At 38.4% G+C, this 26,813-nt stretch overlaps 1 protein-coding gene across 5 annotated transcripts; it reads right to left on the bottom strand.

Annotated features, from left to right (window-relative positions):
• On the bottom strand, positions 1-26,701 carry RHOT1 (ras homolog family member T1). Of its 5 annotated transcripts, XM_080629617.1 has the most exons (21): positions 25,728-26,701; positions 22,826-22,884; positions 20,606-20,687; positions 19,642-19,685; positions 18,788-18,841; positions 18,363-18,415; positions 17,718-17,826; positions 17,071-17,172; positions 15,574-15,672; positions 15,063-15,171; positions 14,033-14,153; positions 13,247-13,331; positions 12,747-12,892; positions 12,044-12,144; positions 11,680-11,810; positions 11,248-11,331; positions 10,372-10,491; positions 9,847-10,049; positions 8,300-8,422; positions 2,574-2,717; positions 1-1,098 (listed from the first exon to the last, which is right to left on the bottom strand). In XM_080629617.1, exons 1-21 carry the CDS (start codon positions 25,762-25,764, stop codon positions 981-983), a joined length of 2,124 nt encoding a protein of 707 aa, XP_080485743.1. In that variant the 5' UTR covers positions 25,765-26,701; the 3' UTR covers positions 1-980. The 5 variants fall into 5 exon arrangements, with proteins under 5 accessions (XP_080485743.1, XP_080485739.1, XP_080485740.1 ...); XM_080629613.1 differs by lacking the exon at positions 2,574-2,717; XM_080629614.1 differs by lacking the exons at positions 2,574-2,717; positions 25,728-26,701 and adding an exon at positions 25,002-25,011.
• Positions 26,702-26,813: the final 112 nt, after the last annotated feature.

Genomic DNA, 26,813 nt, shown 5'->3' with positions numbered 1-26,813 from the left:
AATGGAAAAATAGGTTTGTCATGAGGAATTAATGTTCAATTTACTTGATATTAAAAAAAGCTGTGTCTATAGGTAATTCTAGCCAGTTACAGAATGCACCGTGATCCATGCAACTAATATACTACAGTAGAATAGGCACTGTGTACTTTTTGTTTTATCTTATACACAGCTTCCAACAGGTATGATTGACAGATGTAAGAAATTAAACAGCAACACTTTTAGAATTATAAACATTTATAATATACAAATTTGCTCATCTGATCTGTAGGGGTTATAAAACACATTGTGGAAAATGAAAACATGAATTGCACACAGCATATGAACTCGATCTGGAAGGTCTTGAAGTTTCATGTTTTTCCCTTTAAAAGCAAAATCAGACTAACTGTGTCACTGGTCATGTAACATACAAAGTCATTGGTCAGGACAGCAACAGGGGCTCTCCTGAAATACATAGTCAGTGGGGAAATTTGTTCATCAGTTAAAAAGAACAGAGAAGAATGACAATCACAAATTCTACCTGGTATAGCTTGTAGTCCAAAAAGATAAAGTCAATTCAGATGAATGTGAAATAAATAAGCAATCCTTGAGGAAGTATGATCCTTGAGTTGAGCCTACTCAATTTCAACTATACAACTAGTATGTCACCATGGTGAAACATCCGAGAACAGTATTCTGAATCGCCTTTTGGGAAGCAATGTCCTACTGCTTTAATATGTACAGGTTATTTACAGCAAATTCCCTTTTGGCCTCACAAGTTAAGCCATTTGAGCTGGCTGTTAAGATGCAATTCTTTTTTTTTTTTCACACATTATGCAATACTGTTGTTAGAGCTATAATTTAAAATAATCTTATGCATGAATTACAAATATTAACAAAGTAACTCTGCATATATAAATATTTCTAGCAGAATTTAAAGCATTCAGAATGTACATAAAAGTGGGGGGTTTTATTTGGTAGGGCCAGATGTGCTTCTTCTCAGATCATCGCTGCTTTAATAATGCTTTGTACATAGCAAACCCCAAAACTGCAAAGACAGTAGCACCAAAACTTGCTCGGAGCCAGAATGCAGAGCTCTTGAGGTCCGCTTGCGTCACATGCCTGAAATTTAACACACATACAAAACCAGGTTAATTCCGTGACAAGAATTCATCAGACAACTTGTGCTAAACTACTCTGCTTTTGGAAATTCATCACTACACTTGTCACAGGCAAGCAGTTTACAACTCTGCCTTCTGAGGCCTTACACAGCCATTTTTACTTTTCTTAAAGGCTTATGATTTGATCTGCGGCTCTGATCACATCAGTAGATCTCACTAAAGTCAGAGAGCTCACACAGCTGAAGAGAAATGCAGGAGCAGATCATTAGTCATGAATGTGGGGAGGTCAGTGTGTCTTCTTTGAGAGCACCAGCAAGCATTTGGAAAAGGAAAACAAAAATAGCCAGCAAATAATTAATAACCCATAGCGAGAACTCTGCCCAGCAAAATAGCTTTTAAATGTTGAGTTTGCATAGTTCTGCTTTTCATTAAAAACTTCCCAGTCCTATTGGATATCTACTTATTCTTCTTCCCCTTAGAAAAGTTTACTGACAAGTAGCAAGTAATATTTTTCCAAAAGCTAGAATCAAAAGGACCATTTGTAAATTCCTTTCTTCCCAGTCACAAGAACAGCAATAGAAACAGTCATCCAATACCAAGCTGAAAGCTAAGAGAAAGTGCTAGTGAATCAAGCAGTGACAATGGCATCAACAGAAAAAGACGAGATGTAACAACAGTATGAAGTGACTGTATGACACAAAAAGCCACATCTTGCATGACAGTAGAGACAGCCAATGACCCAACTCTCCCAAATACTGCAAGAAGTCTGTGAGCATGCTCAGTTAAACATGGCTAGCCATCCTCACAAGTAGTCTCAAGTATGACAGCTTACCATAAAGCAGGAGCTACCATTTAAAACAAATTACCATAAATGCTGTAATTCAAAGCATAAGAAGTTCCTAAACAATAGTGAAGGTTTTTTCATTGTTTAAGATAGAACTTTGAACAGAACTTCACTAGCCTGAGTATTTTAGCCTGTATTAATCATCACAGGTTATTCGGTGAAAGGTGCGGGAGTATTAAGTATAAGGAGCATACAGAGATCCTAAGCATACATGGTGCACAAGAGAGTTCATACAGCGTGAACTGCAGAGTTATAGCATACAAGCTGTTTAATAAGGCAGGAATTGTTACTTGCTATCAAAATACACAAAACCAGTTTAGGATATTCTTTAGTAGATGTTTGCAGGAGCAATATAAGCCATATAGATCATCAGTGTACTGTCATATCACACGCTGAAGAACAGCCTCCTTGGTGTACAAACAGCAAAACATAGCTGGTCTCTAAGAAATCCTCATCTTATTTAAGAGCATCTTGCTAGGTTATGGAACAGATCAAATTCATTAAATCCTGCAAGCATTAGTTCTTCTATAGCTAGTTTTGACAAACTCTCTGCAAACTAGGTGTCAAGTGGTTTGCTGAGAGGAAGAAAGGGAAAGGCAATGGCAAGGTCACCTTAGTTTGGCTGTTGTTACCTGTCTTCAAGTAAACGTGGACCAAGAGATGACTCCATGAAGATGGAATCTTCTATAGAGTTGACGGCGTGCACCTGCTGCATAATACTGCTCTCCTCGTCTGCTAACAGCATGGCCCCCAACTCATCTATGTAGGCTCTTAACCTTTTTACACACATGCACAGTTTGCAGTTCATAGCATGGCTTAACAACAGCAGTGTCTCAAATATGCTCAAATAACAAAGCCCAGAGAACTTGTCATTTTTAGCCATCTAGCCTCTGATTCGCGTGCAGTTGTTAAAAACTTAGAAATAGATGGGGTTTGTACTTCTGATGAGCTGAGTAAAATAAATGATTTCATGTAGCTAAATGCCATTGCTTTAAGGACAAAAAACTGATTAAGGAACTGAATCTCTTCCCACTCCATCCCCAAAGCCTCAACTTCCATGTGCCCACAGATCCTGCAATACTCCAGCACCATACGCATGAGCTAGAGGACCTGTGCTAAACACACTGGAATGACTCCAACACATCAGCCCTAAAACTGACAAGATCCCATTAATGTCAATAATTCAATTAAAGACTGCGTTTTATCACTATACCTGGTGAGTTTTTTTAGTAAAAGACTATAACCCCCTTGTCTGCAGATCTGTAAAGGATAAAACTTATCTACATAAAATAAATCGCTTGTATGTAACATGATTTTAACAAGCTCTGTCGGGTATTTGTATAGCTAACAACTCTTTGCTTTAATTTGGTTAATTCAAACACCCAACTATTTGTATAATTTAAATACATCCCTTTAAATGTGCAAATCACTGTTAAAGCTGCAAATGAATGCTTCTGCATTGCCTCATAAAGCATTAGCTCTCACATCTAGATTTTCTGATTCCTATCTATGATTTGCCTTGTTTTAAGTTTTGCACGTCTGTATTTAATACATGCAAGAAACTTGCTGCGCATGCTTCACCCTTTAAAAAACAAGATACACTCAGTCATGGTAAAAATCCTTTTTTCATGTCTAAAGGAAGAGTAAATTGACTCTGATCCCTTTTCTAACACTAACAGAATCTTTTATTTAAATAAAGGAAATAAATCAAGGCAGGGATTTGTCTTATAACCTCAAGGAAATCTATTGACTTCAGTAAGAAATCATTAGGGCCCTCTGAACACAGCCCAAAAATCCAAAGGCCAAAACTGCTTACTGAAATCCAGAGCATTATGAATGTCTAATTGCTTTACACCTTTGAAAAAAATTCCACTGTTTCTTCCTGAAATGTTCCTTATGCTGCCATAAATCCATTTTCTGCAGTTTTGATCCCTAATATTGTTTAGCTGCCATTAAGGGGGGGAAAAAAAAATAGCATCTGTCTGAAATGATAAAGCAAATCAATGTTTGTTTCCAGCACATGAAGGTGGCTGTAATGCAGAAAACATTTCTCAATACAGACCGAAAAATTCTACCTCTTCAATAAATAATGTCCTAATTTTATTTCAGTGTAGTAGTGCTATAAAACTAATTTTCACCATTGGCAGGAATTATTACTGCCTTGCTAGTGTGAGAGTAACTCCGAGTTAGAAAAACTATCCTCTCCAAGGGTAAAATATGCATATGGATGTGCACATATATACACATACAGTAGCAGTTAGGACTCCAGAAATGAAGCTGGTTTTGAAGCTCTTGCTTATTAGTAATAATAGCCCACTTTCAAACTTCCCAAATAGTTGGGGTGTGTATTTAATCATACAATTAGTTCCACATATTTAATAAGCAAGCCTAAACATTTTGCCTTTAGTATAAAACTCAGATTTTAATGCATGTTTTGGAAAAAAAAAGACAGATTTTTGTTCAACCTACCCTGAACAGCATGTCAAGTACCTGCTCACTTGTTAAATAACATCTTTGAGATCTGTACGGTCTTTCTTTTAAGAGGCTTTAACAACTCACAAGAAGTTTATAACATGCACTTACCAAGAGGTTAACTGAGCATGCCTGTCATGGTTGCACACAGAAAACTGCTGAGTTATGGGCCAATACTGACACTTTTCCCTATGTCAGCAGCAGGAGAATCCCAAGTCTGGGAAGGTTTAACCTGAGCTACAAAAGTTCAAAACCATTCCTTTATTACTAAAACAGCATCTTAAAAAGCACAGTGGTGAGGCCAACAGGCTTGTCACATGGCTACTCACACCAACACTTAGAAGCATGTTACTGCAGCCAGTAAGCAGCAGCAGCAGGCTGCTCCACAGACAATAGGTTCTAACAAAATACAAGCAACTGAATTCCAAACCATTGTGTTAACATGCACAAGCTGCTGCAGCTTCCCTTCCCGCATGGGTTTTCCTCGGATGCAAACCAACCCCAGCAGTTAGAGTTTTCCCCCATGCGTTTGTAATCTAAAATGTGAAAAGCTCCAAGTGCATCTTATTATCTGAAGAGCCTAAAAAGAATGTACAATGCCAATTCAATATATTCTATTTGGAAAGAAATCAGGGGATGCAGCTTTGCAAGTTTCTTCTCAGTATGGGGCATTAAACAGTATAGAGAAGGAGGAAAAAGGTAAGTAAAATACAGTTATACTGTTCCAATTTGGGGATACTCAAGGATAGGGATAGATTTCTGCCATTAGATTTAATGGCAATATACTGTATTTTGGAAAAATACTTGCATACACAACACACAGTGAAAAATAAATCTTGGGTTATTCTCTTAAAGCTTTCCCACTATTACAGGAAAATGAAACTATTGTTTTAATTTCATAGAAGGAAAGTTTTCATAGAAAAAGGAGTCATCTTACAATTAATTTTTGAATCATCCATTTTTTATATACAAGTAGAACTTCACTTGTATTTCACAATATTTACTAACCTTAGATAGGAGAAAAACATGCTCTGAGAAGTCTTCCTCAGCCAAGAACCCAATTCTCATGCATTAGAACCATTTTACTTTGAAATTAACTTAGCTCAGACAGAAAAATGCCACTACTGTACAAGCAAAAGGCAACAGGTGAATGATTTAAAACCAAGAAAGCAGAAAACCACACTTAAAATGGATGCTCTGGAGTTAAATAAAAAAGCAGCCAAAAAATCCAAGCTCATCATTAAAGAAAGGATTAGAGTGACACCAGCAGCAACCTTGCTTTTAAAAAGAGGTAAAACAATGTAGTAAAAAGAGATTAAGTGCCAGCCAGACAAATACAAATGAACACCTAAAGGAAAGAACAAATTAAAAATATAAAAATACTACAGGATAGTAACAAGTCTCATACATGCATGTCTAGTGCTCTGAATGCTGTGCCTTTTCCTCTAGGAATGAATAAAGCGTGATCCTGGGTAGTTCAAACCAACAATCCTGTTCCTGCACCATAAACACCTCCAAACTGGGCTTCCTCGTGTGTTGTATTTGCCTCTCTGACACTTATAAACCCTTGTGAGCATCTCCAACTTTTGTCTGTAGAGAATCTGAAGGTGGGCCTGAAGAGGTTTTTCAGTTGCATAGAGGCAATGTTCTTCCGTCAATTACTAAGGTGGGAATAGTCAAATGTGATACAAATGCTATGCCTTGGTAACAGTGTTTAAGCATTATTTAGCAACAAATAATATAGGAAAGGGTCCAATGTGAGAATTTCAGTTTACCTATTTCCACTGTGTAAAGCTTCAGCATAGGAAGGGATCAGAAAAATAAAGTACTCTTGAGATACCTCCTTCGTCCATCAATTATCTAACTTTTGCCTAACTATCTGACCTAATGGTAAGCACATGTAAAGGCAAAATAAGAGGAGTTCTATAAACTAACTACAACAGAAAATCCTTCTTGATTCAGATGCTTTCTCTAACCAAATCACAAATCATTACAGTAAAAATGCATATAAGGAACTTACATTTTTAAATAGGAAACCCATCCCCACCCTCCTAAGTCTACAATTAGCAGCTATTCCCTTGTGTTCACAGGTCTCTCAGCTTTACTGGATGCAGTTTTGCAGTAGTTCATGCACTGAGTTTCAGAAAGGAAACACCTCTGAGGAAGCTAACTAGGAAGAGAGTTGGTGAGATGAAGTGAACATGCTGGAAACCTGCAACAAACCCCTAGGGACTGACTACAGACAAAGGGATTCTAGCAAATAATTCTTCCTTTTTGTAGGGTCAGTGGAGAAGTCTATGAGGAATTCTCGTTACCTTGAATTACAGATGGTTTCTAGGCAGTAGTAGATTCCTATGTTTATTCCACACTATCTAGTGACAAGGTGTGGAGTAACAGCATCCCCAGACTTCTCATTAAAAGATTTTAATGTCTCGAGTGTTTGACAGTATTTCAGAGGAACAAGGTGCAATGTCAAAAAAGCCACAGCCCCATAGAAGAGAGAAACAAGCCATGACAGCTAATGCAGCAACCCATAACCATTAAAAAAATGGAGATGCGTTAGAGGTGATTTCAGCCTCAATAGCAAAGAGTTGGGATTTTCTAGTGGTGACTGCTGAATGAAGTTTTAGACTGACAATATGCAAAGTTGTTGCTGTTGCAAGGATTTTTTTCCTAAGGGATGACTGCTGTAGAAAAGATGCAGCACGATGATGAGTCTCACTCATTCACAGTCTCTTCCTAAGCTAATGAGTTTTTCAACCTTCTCTGAATTCTCACTCTGTGGTTAACACTTTTAGCTTGGATTAAAGTGGTATTTCACAAGGATGCTCAGCACTGTAGGTGGGTATATTAAGCAGGCCTCCCATGCGTGTGTAACTTGCATTTAAAGGAGACAATCACTCTTAATTTGGAGCAGCTACATCTGAAACCAGTAAAAAATAGTAACACACATGGAACAGCAGCACGTCAGGATGTTCTAACCAGGGCCTTCAAATAAATACATTTATCATAGTTGCCTCCAAGAATCACATTTATCGTACAAGCCCCCAAGAAGGCTATGAACGATGAAATCACTGTGCTACTAAAATTGTTCGGTTTGAACTCCCATTCACCGGGGTGTGATGAAAGTGCTGAGGTGTTAGTAAATCAATGTGTGTCAAAAACTGCCTGCAGTACATACAGGACAAGGTATAGCACTGTTTTCAAAGTTGAAAACCAGTTTGTTTTTCATAAAGCATCTGCAGATGCAAATGTTTAACCATTTACCACTTCTTACATGTTGCATTCTATTCAGGGAGGAATTGGATGTTAAAAGATCTAGATTTTTTTAAGTTTTACACAAAATATCCACTCTTTGTGTAAACTAAGCATAGCACACACACAGAAATTCTATGAATTCCCAAATATCAAACTAGCAATTATAAACATGTAGTATGTTATACGATGCTGCTACAAGACAAGCTGTGCCTTTATGAAAATACCTGTGTAACTGATAGCTAAGAGGCACTACCTCTAGTCAATACTAAACAAACCTATAACATCTCAAGTGAAGACACATTACAAACTTACAGACATTACTTCATGTCCATTACCAGTCGGCTAAAAACACAGTCTTAATTCCTCCAGAGTATTTTTACAATCACTTAAGTGCCTGAATCAACTACCAAACTGGTAATATTTCAAAGAAATCACTCGGCTAAGCTTGAAAGACCAAAAGTAGCTTCAAGTTAATCAAAGTTTGACAATTCTGTGACAATTATTAATGTAAGTATCTGCCTATGGAGTGGATATGGAGTGAGAAATCTGCGGTATGTAAGGTTACCACTCTTTCAAAAACCCTTTATTTTAAAAGCACACCTGATACCTAGTAAATAAAGTTAAGGACCTGTTAAGAACTGCAGTGAAGAGTTTGTTCTTTACAGATTGCAGCAAGTCTGAGTTGAGGAAGTTCTGACAGATGCAAAATGTACACCTGTTGCAGGCGCACATACAGCGTAACCGGGCATGGCTGCGAAAACACACAGAAGGACAGGAGTTGAAATCTTGCTCATCAAATCAGGTGCACATTAGGACTGTGCCACAACCAAGAGAGATTCAGGAATAAAAAGGTACATTTGAATGAGTAAGGAGAGGAGGGGAAAAAAAAATACACTGGGGAAGCAAGGGTACAACTACAGCTGTGCAGAGTTTTAAGGTCAGATGTTCTACGTCTCGGACATTTTGGCATTACCACCATACACAGATCTTAATAGTAAAGCACAAACATCAATGAAAATGTTGGCTGAATTTATTTGAGTTTATAAGCTATGCCCATAAGTTTGTATGTCTGCACAGCAATAGGTAACACCCCTTTTTCAAAGGAAAGAAAGCCACATTTTCTACCAGTCTGAATGCACACTTTACGAAGTGACAGTTGCCTCTACGTTTCCCACCCTAACACATACACATGCTTGAAAACTAAGGGAGAAGCAGGAATATTGATATGACAGACATTTGGTCAGTGCCACACTTTAGTGGTTTCCCAGTATTCCAGCGCTACAAAATAAATACAAGAGAACAAAAACAAAACAAAAGCTTTACAAATCTAATGCAATAAATTGTTTCAAATATTCAGAAAATAAATCCTATTATTTGGGGTGAAAGTGACATTATTTCTGTGTAATTTAAGGCAAATGTCAGCTGTCATACTAGACTCCATCTGCTGTAATATTTATGTAATCCGTCACCATATTAAAAGCTCCACCCACCAAAAAAGAGATGCAAAGTGAGCTTAGCAACAACGAGATGTGAAGAAGAAAGTGAGCTTAAGTATCTTATTGTATCTGAAGCCCAAAAGGTGTTCATACAGAAATTCTATTTAAAAAAATATAAGATTATTAGATTAATGAACTGAAGCACAAAGTAATCACTGAACCAGAGAATGGTTTGGGCTGGAAGAGACCTTAAAGCTCAACCAGTTCCAACGCCCCGTCACGGGCAGAGATACCTTCCACTCCAAGTCCCATGCAACCTGGCCTTGCACACTGCCAGGAGCAGGGCTAGCAACAAGCTCAAGTTGAGCTATACAAGGACTATGGTACAACATTCACAAGTATCTCAAAAATACCAAGATATGACAACTGAGATACTGAGTTATGCATCTGTAATAAGGACTGAACAGAACCCTACATATTCATTGGAATTTGCAACATGAGCTGGATGAAATAGTCTATTCTTTAAAAAAATACCTTACATCAGCTCATGCTGATTTATATGTTGGATATACACCAGCTTGCTCAATTTGAAGTAATTTGAGGATTCTACTCAGGTCACTTCTGTCCCTCTGTTGCTAAATCTCAGTGAGGCAGTTCCATCCTCATGGCTAACAATGACATGCAGTGGTATTGTGCGTGACTCATGCAATATGAAGAACGTAACAATTCAAGTACTTACGGATACATTGCCATAGTTGTCAGTTTAACAAAGATATCCTTACTCGGCACATCAACAGTGTTACAAGTAAAGGCTTGAGGTGGAGGCATTTTGTGTTTTTTGCAGAATTCAGCAGGAGAAATACTATATTCCTGTCTAACTTCATGCAAGTCGGACTTTGCAGCTACAACCAAGCATGGTATTCTGCTATCCATGAAGTGCTGCTGCAAGTTTAAAAGAAAAGAAGACACAGTATATGAAACACGGCAACCTGGAATAGCCTGAATTGAACTGGTTGCAGCAGCATTAAGATATATTCATTGCACTGAAGTCAGAAGCAGAATATTTTAAATAGACAACTAAACATTAGCTTTGAATAATTAAAACTGCACTTTTAAATCATGAGCCATATTTAACCAGCATTCATAAATAAAGTGTCTTTTAAGCACCAGAACTTGTGTATAGGATCAGTAACTGACACTGAATATTTTGTCAGTGAGAAGATACATAAATGTGAAAGCTTGTGTATATATAAACTGTACAAACCTTAAAAATCCTGGCACAGTACTCAAAGGACTTAGGGTTACTGACATCATATACCAGGCAGACAACATCGCATATGGTCTCAGCATCAGTTAAAAAGTCAGCATCACTGACATCATGTAGCTGGGAAAAACAGATGGTCAGAGAGGGAGAAAAGCTTTGTCATTATGCAGTTAAAGGAATTTCGTAACTTTCTTTTTCTCATAATTTTTATGGCTCATTTTTATATATCCTTAGAACTAACGGACAGACAATAGGCAGAATTAATGATAAAGAAATAGTAGGAATTTACCACATAGACAGCATATGTGAGCTGTTAACATCATATCTGCAGGCAATGACAATATTAGCATAAAAGTTAACATTTACTTTAACACAAAGTCATAGATTCTCATGGAAACTACGTTCATCCTACAGAGGAAAACCTCAGAGCAGAGGACCAGATCTTCGAAAACAAAGAAAGATACCCTACTACCATAAAGAAAGACTACAATGGAACAAGCTTTAAAGAACATACTTCACTCACAGATTAACTTTAGCCACCCTAACCACCCTGACAGATTCTTCTTTACTGAATAGGCAGCCTGCTTGCTGATAACTTATCACATGTTATTTGATGCCCTGCAGTATAAGCCTAATGGGCTGGGTTCTGTATCTCTTAGGTCAAGGTTTCAAAAATAACAGGTCCAGGTTAGAGTGTTAGCAACATGTTAAACCAGAAGTTATTTGAGCTGAGAAAGGGAGGGGGAGAGTGGAACACAGACACACACAGATTTATGGAGACCATTAAAACAGAAATTCGTTTGCAGAAGGCTTCCAGTACTTCACTGAATTTTAAGATTAACAAGCCTTATGCAAACAATAATGAAGTAATCTTACCAGCAAGTATTTTTCCTGTCCATATACATAGACTGTATGAATGGCATAGTAAGATTTGTGTTCTGCACGTATTTGCCTCTGTCTCTGAAAAGGCAGAATTTCATGTTAGACCACAGCAGCTTCTTCCCTTTAATTTAGATCTGAACAGCTGTTTTACTGCATTTATTAATGAATGAAAATTACTGCAATCTTTGGTTTATATGCACAGCTATAATCTGCAATGTACAATTACTGCATGCAATAGCCATTTGTCTATTTGCTACAAACCCCAAAACCAATCAGAACAAAACCCACCCTCCCCAATAATTCTATACTCCCCCATACAATACTCCAAACTCAGTAACAATCATTAAAGCTCTAAGATTATTGGGTTTGCTGTCTAACTTTAAATCAAAAGCATATATAGGTGAATATAAGCAAAAGGTTTCTTACAAATAGATTTCTTCCAAGAAGAGCCTGAAGAACTCCACTTTTCCCACAGCCTTTCATTCCAACAACATTGCATAGGAAGACATTTCTCTGAGTCTGTTTTTTCTGCAGGTCTATCTTTTTATCTCTCGTCACTTTTGAAAAACACACATACATTATTCACAAGATGTATGTGAGAACATGAAATAACTGCCCACTAGCATTAAAATGCATGCAAAACCATCTCTCACAAATATTAAATCAAAGATTTGACTTGAGCAGAAAACAAAAGAGAATAAAAGGGAAGAAAAGACCATTATTTTAAACAATTTACTCTTGAGCAGATTTCTAAATTTAAATTTCTAAGCTGTAACAAATTTTTTATTACCTGTAATTGCTGATGCTTGAGATTCTTGTTCTGCAAGTATTGAGTAGCCCAAATAACCCAGGTACTCCAGGCAACGCTGTACATCTAAGTACGTGGTCAGTCTTGCAGAGTGAAGAAAAAGAAGTTTCTAAATTGACAGCATCTGTGATACCAATTCCTACAGTACTGAAACAACTTTCCCCTCCTATCTTCAGGCTGACATGACAGAAGCATACCTGGCACTGTGTAGTACTGAAGGACAAAAGCACTCTGAAGGTAAACGGTGGCAGCTTTACCAGCCTTAATAGTCTGGAGAACACTATGAAAGCAGCACTTGCTGAGGCTGACCAACCTATACTGTACTGTTTTTCCCCTTCAGCAAATAATGCTTTCCTCATTTTCCATAGGAAACCCCCCTCATTATTGAACAGAATTATTCATACCAGCTCTAAAGATTAGAACAACAGAAATAAATATTTCAACAAGTTTCAGAGAAATTTCCACATTCTGAAGAGACACTTCCTCAGAGTTAGCACTAAACACTGGCCAAATCCTGAACAGGCTATAACAATTGAAGATTAGGCCACTGGATGGCTGTAGAAACTTGACTACTTGGGTCAATTTTCAACTATTAAACCTCCAATCTTTCTACTAGGTTTTTAAGAAGAATCTACAAACACGTTATCATGCCTCAAGTTCTCAACTACTAAAACATCATACTTACGTCCACTGAGAGAGAAACCCTTGGTATGTAATCCACCCCCTTTCATTTGTACAAACGGTGTTGTTAACATCAGGTCCCCATGGCATATAAGGGAAGACTTTGAACAAATCTTTCAATTCATCAGGAGACAAAGCACAGTCTCTATCCTGAAAACAAGCATACAAAATCAGACCTAAACCGCTTAATTGATGTCTATTCTAAACTGATATTTTCTTGCTGTATGCTCGCAAGATTCAAGGAACTGGCTAAAAAACCCTAAGCTGCTTTCTTTTTAATCGTTGTTCTTTTCTTGGGTTTAAGTAGGACTAGTACTTCTGTAACTGCCAACTCTGCTTGTAGACAGAAATACAAGCAGCTGGATAGTTCTGACTGCATAGTTTAAGCCAGAGACAGTTTCTGAATGAAATTACATGACAAAACCCACACTTTGCTAGTAAAATTGCTAGCAAACTAAGGCTCTTAAGTAGAAGGGGACACATGCACTCAAATTAAAAGCTTACCAAATCATGCTTATCAAAAATACTTTGAAGAAACAAGTATGCATGATGATTTAATTCTGTTGTGCAGTCCTGAGGAATCTTTAGCCTGTTCATTGAAAACAAAACAAACAAAACAAATACAAGAAGTGTGAAGTGTTTTTATGAAATATGGAATACTGAAACTCAAAATACAGACTTTTTTAATGCCATCATTTAGTATCTGACCTTTACACTTAGCTTTAATAATTTACCTTTAAAGAGATCAAACCATATACTTTTTATTAGGAATTCTCAAATTATGCATGAGTGTCTTTATATGATGATACATTGCTATCTAGTTATCAGGGTTTTCTTTGGTTGATTTGGGTTTTGTGGTTGGTTTTGGGTTCTCTTAATTGAAAATTATGCAGTTATATTTTGAAAAGAAGCCATAGAATTGGTCAATCTCAACCTTTTAGTCTGAGTATTTACAAAGAATCTCAAGTGCTATGAGAGACAAGCCTTTTCTAATCTGCTGCCATATACAATACGCAACTGCTCAAAGTTACATTCCAGTTTTCTATTAAGTCTCTCTTGGCACGTTCCTTACAGAGAGAGAGCAGTACATGATTTGGCACAAGAGCCAGGAGTTCTTCCTTTGTCATTTTCAGTCACATGCAGATTTTGGCTGGTAGGTCATAAAGTAAGGCAGATATTGATGTAACAATGTGTTATGTAAACACACGACATAACCCTTTCCTCCTGCCAATGCAGGAGGCAGCATAAATTAAATGCATGCAAGTTAAAAAAAGGTAAAGTGATACATACGGAGGAAACAAGTACTCTGGTGTAAGCTCTAAGTCATCATCATATCCAAAGCGACGTAAAACAGTCCAAGTTGTTTCATGCCTTCCTCGCTGAATGAAAAGTGTGTGTAGAAAAAGAAAACCTAAAAATCAAACGATGAAATCTTAAGGCCCTGAAACGCTTTCTCTGATACAAATATTTTTAATGGAATCAATATCAGACTGAAAACAAAAAGCTTGAAACAGGCATTCAGATTTTAAACCTCCTGGGTGACATTAGAGCATTTTCTACACAGACTGAAGGTTTCAGAAGTCATCTTATTTGCAAAACTGTCCTCCGAGGAACTGTTTCCTTAAAAGAAGCCACTCGGTTTCTGTTGTTGCTTCTTTTAGTATCAGTGTTCTAGAGGAACTTAGCTGTATGAAAATAAAGACAATATTTTCAACAATTTAAAGCAGGAAGCATGGAGGGTAGTCTCATGGCCTTTTGTTTCCCTGTATCGAAATAACTGGGCAGGATTTTTCTTTAGGACTTTCCAGAGCTCAATGAACACTGAGATTCAACTGTTTAGTAAGTCAATGCCTTAAGATTCCCACCCATTACAATGTCTCCCAAGTTCTATTACATATGTAAGCTTCACAAGGAAAGCTGTGGAGCTCAGAAAGAAAACCTTTTTTCTCCTTCCCCTTTTGCCATATGCTCTGAGCCAATCTGTCCAACATAGCTGTTAAAATGTTGACAGACACCACACCTCGCTGACAAGTGCTGCAGTCAGTGAGCCCAGAGACAGGACACAGATTTATCTAGGAGACAATGGCTTTGGAACCAATATACTTGTCTGGACTCCAAGCTCTGTAACTATAAGTAAGAAATACCCTATTTTATTCACCCCATTATTCCTCAGTTTAATCATCCTTCGGGATCATACTGCCACTACACCCAGCTCTTGTAGTGTAAACAAATCAAGACAGAGATCATATTCCAAAACAGCAGCTTTTTATGACTACCAACTGTATAAAGATACATCTTTTAAGAGTGAAGCAAGGCTTACCTTTTAATGTTAATCCATTATCTGCAACTCCATCACTTAGGTTTTTCCTGACTACATTCTTTACATCTTCTAAAGCCTGAGGTGCCAGTGGTGTATTAAAACAAATTCTCTAACAAAACCCAAAAAGAGCATGTTAGAACCACTGGCTATTAAGCTGGACAAACAGCATGTCCTGTATAAAATACAGCCTTAAACATTCTGATAGCAAATGACAATCCAAATTTTTAGTGAAAACAAAGGTCTACAAGCTTTATTTTAAGTGCAAGCATTGAGGCTTGTACATCTAATAGTGTTTTCTTCAGTTTTGCTGTTGAACTAAAACTTGACCAATGGTTAGAAATTAAACTAACACCACTTCTACTTTTACAGATCCATTCTTCTACACTGCACTTGAGACTTAATATTTAGATCTGATTCACCTTACTAATATTGTTTCAAAACCAATCCCTTTGTCTTTCTGGAATTACACAGTTCAACTATCAAGCATGGCAAAAAGCTAAACAAGAGTTACCTGAAAGAAGTTGAGCTCTGCATCATTCAGAGTGCCATCATTATCCTGATCAGAAATCCTAAAAATGCGAGTGAGTGCTTTAATACAGGCAGGTTTCATCTACGGAATGAAAGAAAGTTCAGTATCTTTATAGGCTTGAACATAAAAAGATTACACTGAGTGACATCAAGCAGCTCAATCACACTAAAACAAACACTGGTCTTCAGTTTACTTTTTTAGAACAGACACATTCCTACACAAAAATAAAAAGCAACAGGAGACAAAATCCTGATCTAGCAAATTTATATGCATAAATTTAAAGCAATTAACCCACGTTAAATGTCTTTCTATTCAATTATTAGAAGACCCCAAGCTCTTCACAAGCTGAAGGTGGCACTATATAGTTATTAAAAAAAAAAAAAATCAGTTTTCCAAATTCAGTCTTGTTGTTACAGAAAACTTTAAAAACCAACTGATTCCACCCCCAACATTTTTTGGAGAGGGAGGAAGGCCTTTGAATCCCAGTGCCTTGCAAATATAAATGACTCTACAACTACAGCCAACTCTTTCTAAGCAAGCACACTATCTCTATTCACCACTACAACTATGGCTTCAGAAGGCTTCAAACACTGAAATACTGAAAACCTTCACAGGGCTCATTCATCTACCAGGCAAAGCATTGATCATATGGACTATCTCAATCACAGAGGAATTGCTAGGATACCTTCCAAGTGAAGGAAACCAGACACTGGTAACTCTCTCCCAACAACTATAGTGATGATGGACTCTTCTCTTCATAGAGGTCACATAGATTGTATAGTGATTGGTTTTGGAAAACCAAAAAGATTTCAGCACAACAATTTTATCACAACATTACTAACTCATAAAGGTGATTCTGATGGAAGAAATCAAAACAGAGTTATTATCTGGTTCTCTACTTAAAGTACGACTGAAGCAACCTTCCTACTGTCCAATAGTACACAGTGGTTATGTTTAGAGATTTTATTTGTATTTGGCCATGAAATTAATATTTGGTTTGCTAAGCTAACTACCTGCAATGCTTAACAACCAGCCACATCACTTGCTTCTTATCTCTTCAGACAAAGTCTCACAAGATGCTTAGAAAAGTTCTTTCCCTTAAATCAGGCCAAGTCTGGAGTATTTTCCTGAAATAAATGGGGTTACCGTGAAATGTACATCTACAGATGAACTGAACGCATTATTTGCTCACATTACATCTGGCTTAAAGCCAATCCCAAAGCTTCTCATTTTACTTCACAGTTCACATGGGCAACAGAAAACTGTCTTCACTGCTTTGAATGAAGAGGAAAGACAGATCAGATTAATACACCACCAATCACCCTGGCTCTGGCATATAATGCTTGATATTTGAGGTGGGGTTTTGGTAATAGAACACACCAAGAAATGCAAAATCCACTGGAAAGAACAGGAAAGCGATTAACTTCAGCCTTCCCCCTCCCACCCTTTTATTTGTTCTTTGAATCTATGTATAAATACCTCTTTCTCCTCTGGACAATAAAGAGGACCTGTAGGATGTAGAACAGCTTTCTGCGCATAATAAAATAGCTCAGATATATTCTTCAAGTTTTTGGCTGAACACTGAAAGAGAAACCCTTGTATCGATTAGCTTGTGCCTTGGCTACTTGACAACTTCTGACATTTAAGCAAGCATCACACTTCTAATGATCTAGTAAAGATCTAGCCCCCTCTTGTGGGTGCAGGGCTGTTTGGAAACAAGACACCTAGCCCCTGTCCTCTTCGGTAACTACTAAAGGAGGTCTCACTACAATTGGCTGTCATACCAAGAATAGATTATTAATTCTATTTTTAATACTCTGCAGACATCTGTCTACCTTATTATATTATAATAATATTATAGTATTAAATTTTAAACACTTGCTAAAGGCACGGATGTGAGAAGGCTCTAAGGATTAGAAGAATTTGAGAGTAATATTTGATTATCCAATAGTGTACTTTCTCTACAGAAAAATAACACATAAACTCACCAGGATGATTTACATTTGAAATATTTTATTTTGAACAAAAATAAACAAAATCACCTCTTCTATTAAAAGTTGCCACACATGCTTGGCAAGAATGTGTATTTTTCGTTACCCGTTCTAACTTCAGAAAGTCTTGCATACCTCTACACATGTTTCTATCTCTGTATATTGATTCATAATGGGAAGGATAGTTTCCATACTGCTATATTCCACTAGATCAGACTTGTTTCCAACTAATATAAGAGGCAGCCTGAAACCAAAAATAAAACCCGTTAAGAGCTTTAAAGACAGAGGGATAAAAAGATCCATCTCAATTTAGCATTCCACCTCCCACCAGGAGCCATTATATTATTTTCATGACGTAATTAAACATCACTGCAGCCGATAGGCAAAATTAAATGACAGCAGTTTTAAGTAAATGGTTTTGATACACACTTCAGACAAATGTTCTTGTTGATACTACAACAAAAACCACACAGTGAAATGCAAAACTAACTGATCAGATTGTTATACAAAACCAGCAGCAGTAGAAAATAGACACCATGTAGCCAAAACTAGCTAGACCATAACAAACACACCTGGTAAAAGCTGCCCATGAAACTGAAAATAAATAGCATTGCTGACATATGTAACAGACCTACATACGTTAAATCTCCTGTTGCTTGGACTTCTTATATAAACTTTAAGTTTAATTTGATTTTCTTAAACAATTAACATCCTCAACACTGTCCATTGACACCCATCGATGTGCAGCCTAATTCACACTTCTCATCTTTACTTATGCACCTGCTATCTTTGTCTGTCCTTTCATTGATGAGAGGAATCCATCGACTTGTTACCTAAAGTGGGATTAAAAACAAACATGAAAAATACATTTTCAAACCTAATCTGACTGATCTGTGCACAAGTTTGACTATAACTGCTACTGCTCCTTCCCCAAGAAGACACATATTTACCCACAAAAGAGAAACCAATTAAAACTGGAGAAACTGAAGCTGATTAATGAGCAATTTTTCTCAGATGACTGAAATGACTGAAACCCCAGATGCTGAAATGGACCAGAAGCACTCATACATCTGTACATTCTCTTAACTTCATTTCAAACACCACCTTCCACATTTTAAATGTGCAGTACAGTTTTTAGCTTGCCAACTATTAACAGTGCACAAGTTACATCTCAAGCAATAATTGGATAAAATGTGTTACCATACCTTATCAATAGAATTCTTGTTGTTAACAGCATATACTATACAAATCACATTTGCCTAAAATGAAAACAAAGGAAAGGGATGGAATTCCACTGTTTAGGATCTCTAGAGCACCAGAGACATTAAGAACCATATGTAACAACATCAGAGTAAGAACAGTTCCACCATCGGCCAAACACTGTCTCTGGCTTGTGTAAGCTATTTGTAGCCTGTAAAACAGCTTAAACCAAATAATGGTATGTTGAGAAGTGTCAAAAAGCCTCTCTTGCAGCATGACATTCACAGCTTATGCCTACAAAGAGACCTATGCTACCAAGAAATCTAAACTGAAGAATCCCAGTTTGCAGCCTCCACTCAAGTACTGAACTAAATGCCAGAAATGGAACACAACATCGTGACAGACCTTACAGCAAATGTGCAAGGGTGCTCAGAAAGAAGTTAAAATAGGAAACAGACAGAATGATAAAATTACCAAGAATCCCATGCTATTCATAAATGCAATAGTACCACATGACAGAAGGAAGCAAAATGGAGCTGTCCAGGGTAGGACTGTTTCTTCACAAAAACTGTCAATCCCTTCACCTACTGATTAAAAGGTATTTATTGAGGTTCTGCCCTTTTATTTGGAAGAGCCAAAGCTAAAGCTCAATTCACCAACACAATGGCAGTACCTACTCTTCTTCAACAGAGGAAGGTTTACTCTAGCACAGGGCACAAAACAAAATGTCAAGAAAGAAAAAGCAAAAGGATTTTTTTCCTTCAGTTCAAACTGAAGCCCCTCTAATGAAGAGAACTTACAAGGAAAGACTTCTCCAAAAGCAGAAACTATTTTCTAGTAAACATGAAAATACACTTACCTGTGATATTTCATGGTAAAGCTGCTCATCACTTTGCTCAGCTTCTGCATTCAATAGAATAAGCCATTCATTAATACTACACATTTTCACCAATAAAACTGAATAACTTACAGAACTCAGGTGGCGTATTTCACAATGCTGGTCAGAGCCTTGTGAAAGCTCTTCTTAGTTAAACATCTTTTGGTAAAATTCACTACACAGTGCTTTCGCTGTAACAACAATGAACTGATCCATTAACTCACATCTATTGTACGCAACTCAGATAAACTGAAGCTTAAGTCCAACAAAAAAACCTAATGTGTTATTTGTTTCAAATAAGCAAACACACCAAAGATACTTCCTCAGCAATAGTGAGGGAAAGAAGACAGGAAGGTGTCTGCTAACATGGCCTAATACTTGGCTTCCATTATAAATGGCAGAAGGGTTTTGGTAGCTGTGGAACAGCTGCATATATTTCTGATGCTGTGCCTATTTATCTGTTCAGTAAGGTCAGGGAGATGAGAATGTATCAAAAAAGAAAATACAAAATAAGAAACTGATACAAAAGGATAAGGTGTCCAAACTCAGAAATTCAGACAGACATAGAACGTCAGGTACGTAAAGTCTCCTGTGCTTTAGTAAATTCTTCACTTGAATGAAAGAAATATAGTTTTGAACTCTGAAAGTACCCACCTCTGTCTGAACCTGTAAATATGTCTGTCACACAAAGAACACTAACTTCACTAGAATATTGCTACGACTATCACTCATGGAAGTACCAAGAGTGGTTAATGTCAAGCTTTGAATCAATAGAAACTGCCATCACCATCTGATTTAATTTTATCCCACGAATTTCTACTTCAATCTAGCGTTTTCCTACATGTTAGCTTTGGTCCTATACCTGTATGACTGTTAAAGAGGCTACAGAGTTAGATAAACAACTCCATATTAAACCAGTCACACTACAGTGTTGTGTAGTCCTCACCTGAATAATCCACTATGTGGGTTGGCACTCTTTCAGGGGTAACATCAGCTGGAATGGTGATTTCTTCAGCTCGTGGTGGAACCTTAGGTTGGAAAGAAACAGCAAGAAAAGGCCTTTAAAGATAATCCAGAAAATCCAGATGGTCAGAAAAAGTTGTATACTATAATAAACCTGCCAATCAGTCAGCTTGAAATAGAACAACTTAGTAGGGGCTTTGTTTCTTTTTGTCGCTGCTACTTTCTCATTCTTTGCCTACTTACTGAGGAACTTCCTGCATACTGTGCAAGAAAGCAATGTTGTTAAAGAGATTCAGTGAATGCTTCAGTAAAACTCAAATCCACTATAGCCAACCACTATAAAGAACAACTAGCATAGTGCAACCTATGAACAAAACTTGAATTACAATTTACTTGAAACAAAAATGTCATAGAAATAAAAGTTCTAAAATTTGGGGGAATGATCAAATTCAACCAATTGCTTTAAAAGGCTACAAATTCCTTACTAGGAGAGTAACACTGGCGTTAACAATGCCATTATTGCCAAACTGTATACTGTTTAACCTATGTTTAAACATTTAAATTTTTGCACTAGATATCCTGATCCTACTTCTGCTGCAATCAGTACAAGAACTACCCCATAAAATCAAGATGCGGCAAAAAAGCCTGAGACAAAATACAGTCTCAGTTTTTATACAGTCATAACCTGACAACTTCCTTACTTCTGACAGAGTGCTAACATTAAGTTCAGAGAAGCCTGCATACTAATAAAAATAATGATACTAATAAAGAGTGTGTTCTGCAAGATACTGTACCCTAGCTGTGATTGCTGGCCAATCTTCCAGAGAACACTATGCGATATTCAGAAAGAATCAAACCTGATTTTAATGAATCTAATGCCTTTTACCTGCTGACACTGAACTTCCATAATGCTTTGTTTTCTTTTAGTAAAAAAGGAAAAAAAGAAAAGGCAATCACCGGAAGAACAGCTTTGTGTAAAGCTTCAAGCTCTACCTGCATCTCATCAGGAACAATTACTGACAATACTCAGTATATTAAACACTATTTCAAAGTCTGAAATGTCTGTTATACACCCCCACAGCTCTGATCTGCATGACTGACTTGCAGGAATTGTACATCTCTTTCAGCAGTTTACACAGGATGCAGTATAAAGTTATTTCTGTCATTTCAGGCAGATTTTGTGTCACATATAGATTATGCTTTTTCTCTTCAGAGGAATTTAGAGAAATATTCCACATTATACTGCAGGAAGAAACTGAGAAGCAAACAAAGGCCAGCAATTCACTAAATACATCAACAACCAACCTGCCAACAGAACAGCAGTTTAAGAACAAACAGAAACTAGAGCTCCTTTTTACCTGCAAGGCTGGGATCTAAATTCAATTACGTGAGCAATCATACATTGACTCATGAGCTGCGGTAACCCACTGATTTGCATTAAACACAGCACAGTGTAGATTCACAGAGAGCACATGATGTCTATTTTAAGACTTGTGATCAGAAGAAATAAACATTCATGTTTATATGTAAAAAGCTTAACTATTTGTAGCAGCTGCAGTTCTTTTTATGGCATAAAGGGAACTATGTGCTGCTTTTTTTTAAACAGATAAAAGGTAGAAGTAGCTTTACTTTTACTCTGAACAAAAGCAGTAAGAGTTTTGAGCAGTTTTTGCTTCAAAAGCATCAGTAAAGTATTCTTCAAAAATAAAAGCAAAGGCAATGCCTCACTTAGTTACAAAAACTAGCTAAGTTATAGATACATAATGTGACTTTTTAATCCCTCATTCTCATTCATTTTGCAATCTACTTGCTCTTTTAAAACAACACAAAAAAGAGGGTCTTGCCTTTTTCAACACCTTCCCATTTATGAATCTCTAATGTTGAAATATGCTGCCAGTTATGTCCAGTTTCAACTGCTTAAAAAATCCCTAACATTGCTCAGAAATTAATAAAATAGTTTAATTAACCACGTGAAAAAGAAGAAAGGAAATTAGATACAATTTAAATTCCTAATCTTCATAGAGAGGTATATTTAAACCAACCTACATCACTCTTCCAGAAGTCATCTTTGCAGTCTGAGACTTTATTCTTTCTAAATAGAAAATATTATTTTAAAGCAGAGCCCATTAAACTTACTCTTTGAACAAAATAATACAACAACACAATAGAAATAAAACTTAGTAAACAACAAAGGATGCTCTACCTCTTCTGGAAATTCTTCACTGACAAGAGACATAATTAGTGACGTCTTCCCAACTCTGGCTGCAAAAGCATTAAAAGCAGAGATTAGATAATTTGGTTTTGTTACACTCAGCAGTTGCATCCCATCCTAAAATGACAAGTATTCTTAAAACACTTTCCAACTGACTATGTTGAAGGCTTTTCATCTGTTGTTTAAACATACTAAATATGAATGACAGCAATTCTCTCCCAATTCTTTTACCGTAAAACATTAGGATCCATTTCATCCTTCTGCATTTCATCCAAACGGGAATCAAATCCTACTCTTTCTTACATAAAAGAATTAGCAGCGTTTAACCTTAATATAGAACACTTAAGCAAACAAACAAAAATTCAAAACAAACTAGAAGTGCTTTAATACGATTTAATAAATAGAAAAAAGAAAGCACACAAAAAGCAATTTAGGAATTAAATATTTTCATAGTACTCTTAATACGATGGCTCCACTTCAGTCCTGAACTACCAAGGATAAGAGCTGGACAAGAAGACACAGCTCTATCATTAAGGACAAAGTCCCCACAAACTATTCTTACTGCTTTGAAAGTGCAAGAGCACAATCTCTTTGATACAAAGGAGCTGGACCTAGAGCATTTTTTCTAGCATGCATGTTCTACCAAGACATTCCTCACAGTCAGAGCATGTATCACTGCTCCTACTCAAACCAAATGTTACCAATTGACAGAAGCTGTTTTGCTGATATCACTTCATTTACACTTGTCTATTTACTGTATATAATTCTTAATAGGGGAAGAAGAGGAGATTAAATTGCATGACTGTTTTTGTGAGGAAAATACTATTACTGAACTGACAATTCAGTCAAAGTACGTTCAACTTATCCAAGTCTATTTTTGGTATAGTAACCAAGAGCCTTCTGACATCCAGAAATAAAAGCTTGTCTTTGTCACAGTAAGTTAAACAGTAGCTACTACGAAACTATGTAAAGCAAAGAAAACACTACCCTAGAAAGGAAGACTTTTGTTTTCCCTGGGGAGAATAGTTGTTCATTTTCCCTGGTGGTATTGGCAGGAGAGCAGTGAGATGCAGGCTTCTTAACAGCAACGTGGTTGTGTTTTCATCAGTGATACTCATATGAGCTAAAACTGCAATTTACACTGCCACATGCCCTCTTGCATCAACTACATCTTAAGTTTCATCCTGACAGAATCAAGAGCTTTAAAAGCTCTCCTACTTCTTTTATACCATGCAGCATACATACAATTATTTACTGAACATATCCCGAAAATTATTTGCCATTAAAAATTGATGTTTGCTCCCTGGATACTAGGACTAAAACAACCTTAAACCTAAAATGTAGACACTGGGCATTAAAAGGGCTATGTTTTGGAACAGGTTTACGACAGGTCTTCATATATTTCAGAATCTGAGCCTGATGGTCTACTGTTATCATCTAACAAGAATGAGATGGTCTGGATAAACCTGTGGTTTAATAATAAAAAAATAGATACAAAACAGCACTGACAGCATCACTGACGCCTTACCAGTTTGTAAAACAAATTCCTCCCTTCTGTGTGTTACACATCCATCAAAAACATACTATAAAAATGCTCAGAGTCTCTGACGTGTGCCAGGTACTACACATTGCTGTACTGAAGAGACCTATATGTTTGATATTTTCAGTTGGACACACTGTGAATCTGTTTGCCACATCAAAGTACCTGTTACACCTGTCCTTAAACCACTATACAGAGCCAGCTCTGTTGCCAAAGGCAGTAAGGAGAATTAGGCACTTACTCTGAAGAGGAATTCAAAGGTGTATTCAAATGCACAAACACATTTCTAAATAAACTGAGTCTTGCAAAACTAGCCACAAACAAGCTTAATGAGTTAACTCCTTCTGCACATTACCATCTCCCTGAAGATTCCTCTCTGAAGAAGTCACAGAGGATCTTTTTAGGCACTAGAGACAGAGCCAACCTGCACTATAAAATAGATGCATAAACTGTACTATAAATATATATGGGGCATTCAGTTCTCAGGAAAGCCGCTGGTAGTACTACACTCTTAATGTAATTCGGTAATTTTACTAACACTTGGTAATTACTCTGCATTCTTTTCTTGTGAGGAGCTTACACACACTTTACAAACTAACAAAACAGAATCTCCTTGTTGCCGTTTACCTCGGTGAGAAGCTGTACCTTTGAAAGCCAGCCAGTTATTTAGGTACCTAAGCCTGAACTTCAGGACATCATTTTAGGAACATCTGAAAAAACACAGACCCACTGTAACTCTGTCATGCACTGAAGTACGTGCTGTTTATTCAAGGTCATACAGTAAGTTCGTGGCAGCAGCAGGAATCTGGACTCCCTGGCTCTCCCACAAATCCACAACACCCAAATGATAACGGCTGCAGCACAGCTGGCCACCGATGTCCAAACTCATTAATAGGTTTAAGTTTGGTTTCCACAAAAAAACCAACCCAAACCACAGGGCAGGAATTTCATCCCAGTTTCATCTCCAGGGACGTCCAAGAAGCGCAACTCCGCAAGCTGACTTCCACGCTGCCTGCTCAGCAGCCAGCGAAGGGACGCGAGCAGCCGGCAGCTCCCGGTCACCCGACACGCAGGCTGCCGGGCCCGCAGGCGCGTCCCTGCCGCCGCGCTAACCGGGCACCGAGCGGGCACGGAGCACCCGAGCCCGACCTCTGACAGCCGCGCAGGGTCGGGCTCCGCTCCGCGCCCGGGCGGGCCAAGGCGAATGATCCCGGGCAGGGTGCGATACCCGCCAACCCGCAGCACCAGAGCACTCTGACAGCCGGAGGCGCGGCGGCAGCTGCTCCCCCTCAGCCCAGCGATCCCCGCCCTGCCCCACAGCCTCGGCCCCCGCCCGGCCCCTCCCTCACTCACGTTCTCCCACCAGCAGGATCCTCACGTCCTTCTTCATGGCCCCGCTGCCTGGCCCCGCCACGGGGCGGCTCACATCGGGCTCGGCGGGGCAAGCGGAGCCACTGCGGCCTGGGCTCCCCTCACGCCGCGGACCGGGGGCAGGCTACGGCGGCGCGCGAGGGACACACCAGAGAGCGGCGGGCCCGCGCGCCTGCGTGCAGCTGCGCGGGGAGCCCGCGGCCGCGCGCCGCCCTGAGGCGATGGACGGTCGCCGCTTCCCTCAGGGCAGAGCCGGGCGCAGGTCCCCGCGGAGGGGAGCGCTGCTCTGCGCTTCCCTGGCACCATCGCTCCTTAACGGGTTTCTGCCTTTAAGGAGCAGATTTCATGCACCGTGATGAAACGGTGCCGGCTGCAGTGCTGCGCCGGTCAAGTCAGTGCGCTCGACGCACGGGAACGCATCAGAGTGAGGCAACGCATCCCCTTTCAAACTGGGGGGGTAGTTTATGAGCCAAACAATAACAAATTGCTGCTCCTGGCGCAGCTTGTCTGTGGAAAATGAGAGGTGCCCAGTGAGCCAGCCCTTTGTGCTGTTGCTGGTTCTGGTTCCAGATGGAGAAAAAGCCACCTGGGTGCTACAGGCATGAGGCAGCGGCATGAGCAATGCATTACACTGACGGCAGAGCTACCCCCTGGTCTGCAGAAGCTGATGCACACTTCCAGGACCTCATCAACGTGTATTTAGTCCAAAGTGCTTTCAGAGTGTTCAGCGACGGCAAAGGAGAGTAACCTTGAAGATTAGCAGTAGTTCTGTCAATGACTTAAAAAGACTTGGTTAAATGGGCTAGTTGAATCCCACCATGCTTTATTCACATTAAAATCCTTATTTTGTTCTGGAATGCTGAATTTCTTCTGAAAAAGCTTTTGCTTCCTGGGAACTGTTCTCAGGTTGGCTGCATGAAGCAGTGGTCCTCTCAGAAGTTCAACTGCCAGGAGGTTTTGCAGGATCTCCCTACAGCTAGGAAGGTGTGACAAACCAGGGCAGAAACATTGCTGTATGCTGGCAAGGAAACTTGTAGAACCTCTTGATTCCTCGGGCTTTCTGGCAAG

This window comes from Psittacula echo (assembly GCF_963264785.1).
Source record: "Psittacula echo genome assembly, chromosome: 14".
Classification (NCBI taxonomy): Eukaryota; Metazoa; Chordata; class Aves; order Psittaciformes; family Psittacidae; genus Psittacula; species Psittacula echo.
This window is presented reverse-complemented; position numbering and strand designations above follow the sequence as displayed.

Coding starts and splice junctions, on each gene's coding strand:
- RHOT1 (XM_080629617.1), bottom strand. CDS start 25,764: ATGAAGAAGGACGTGAGGATCCTGCTGGTGGGAGAAC. Junction 13,332..14,032: donor CCAGAGTACTTGTTTCCTCC/GTATGTATCACT, acceptor TTCAATGAACAG/GCTAAAGATTCCTCAGGACT. Junction 11,332..11,679: donor TTCTTGGAAGAAATCTATTT/GTAAGAAACCTT, acceptor CTGCCTTTTCAG/AGACAGAGGCAAATACGTGC.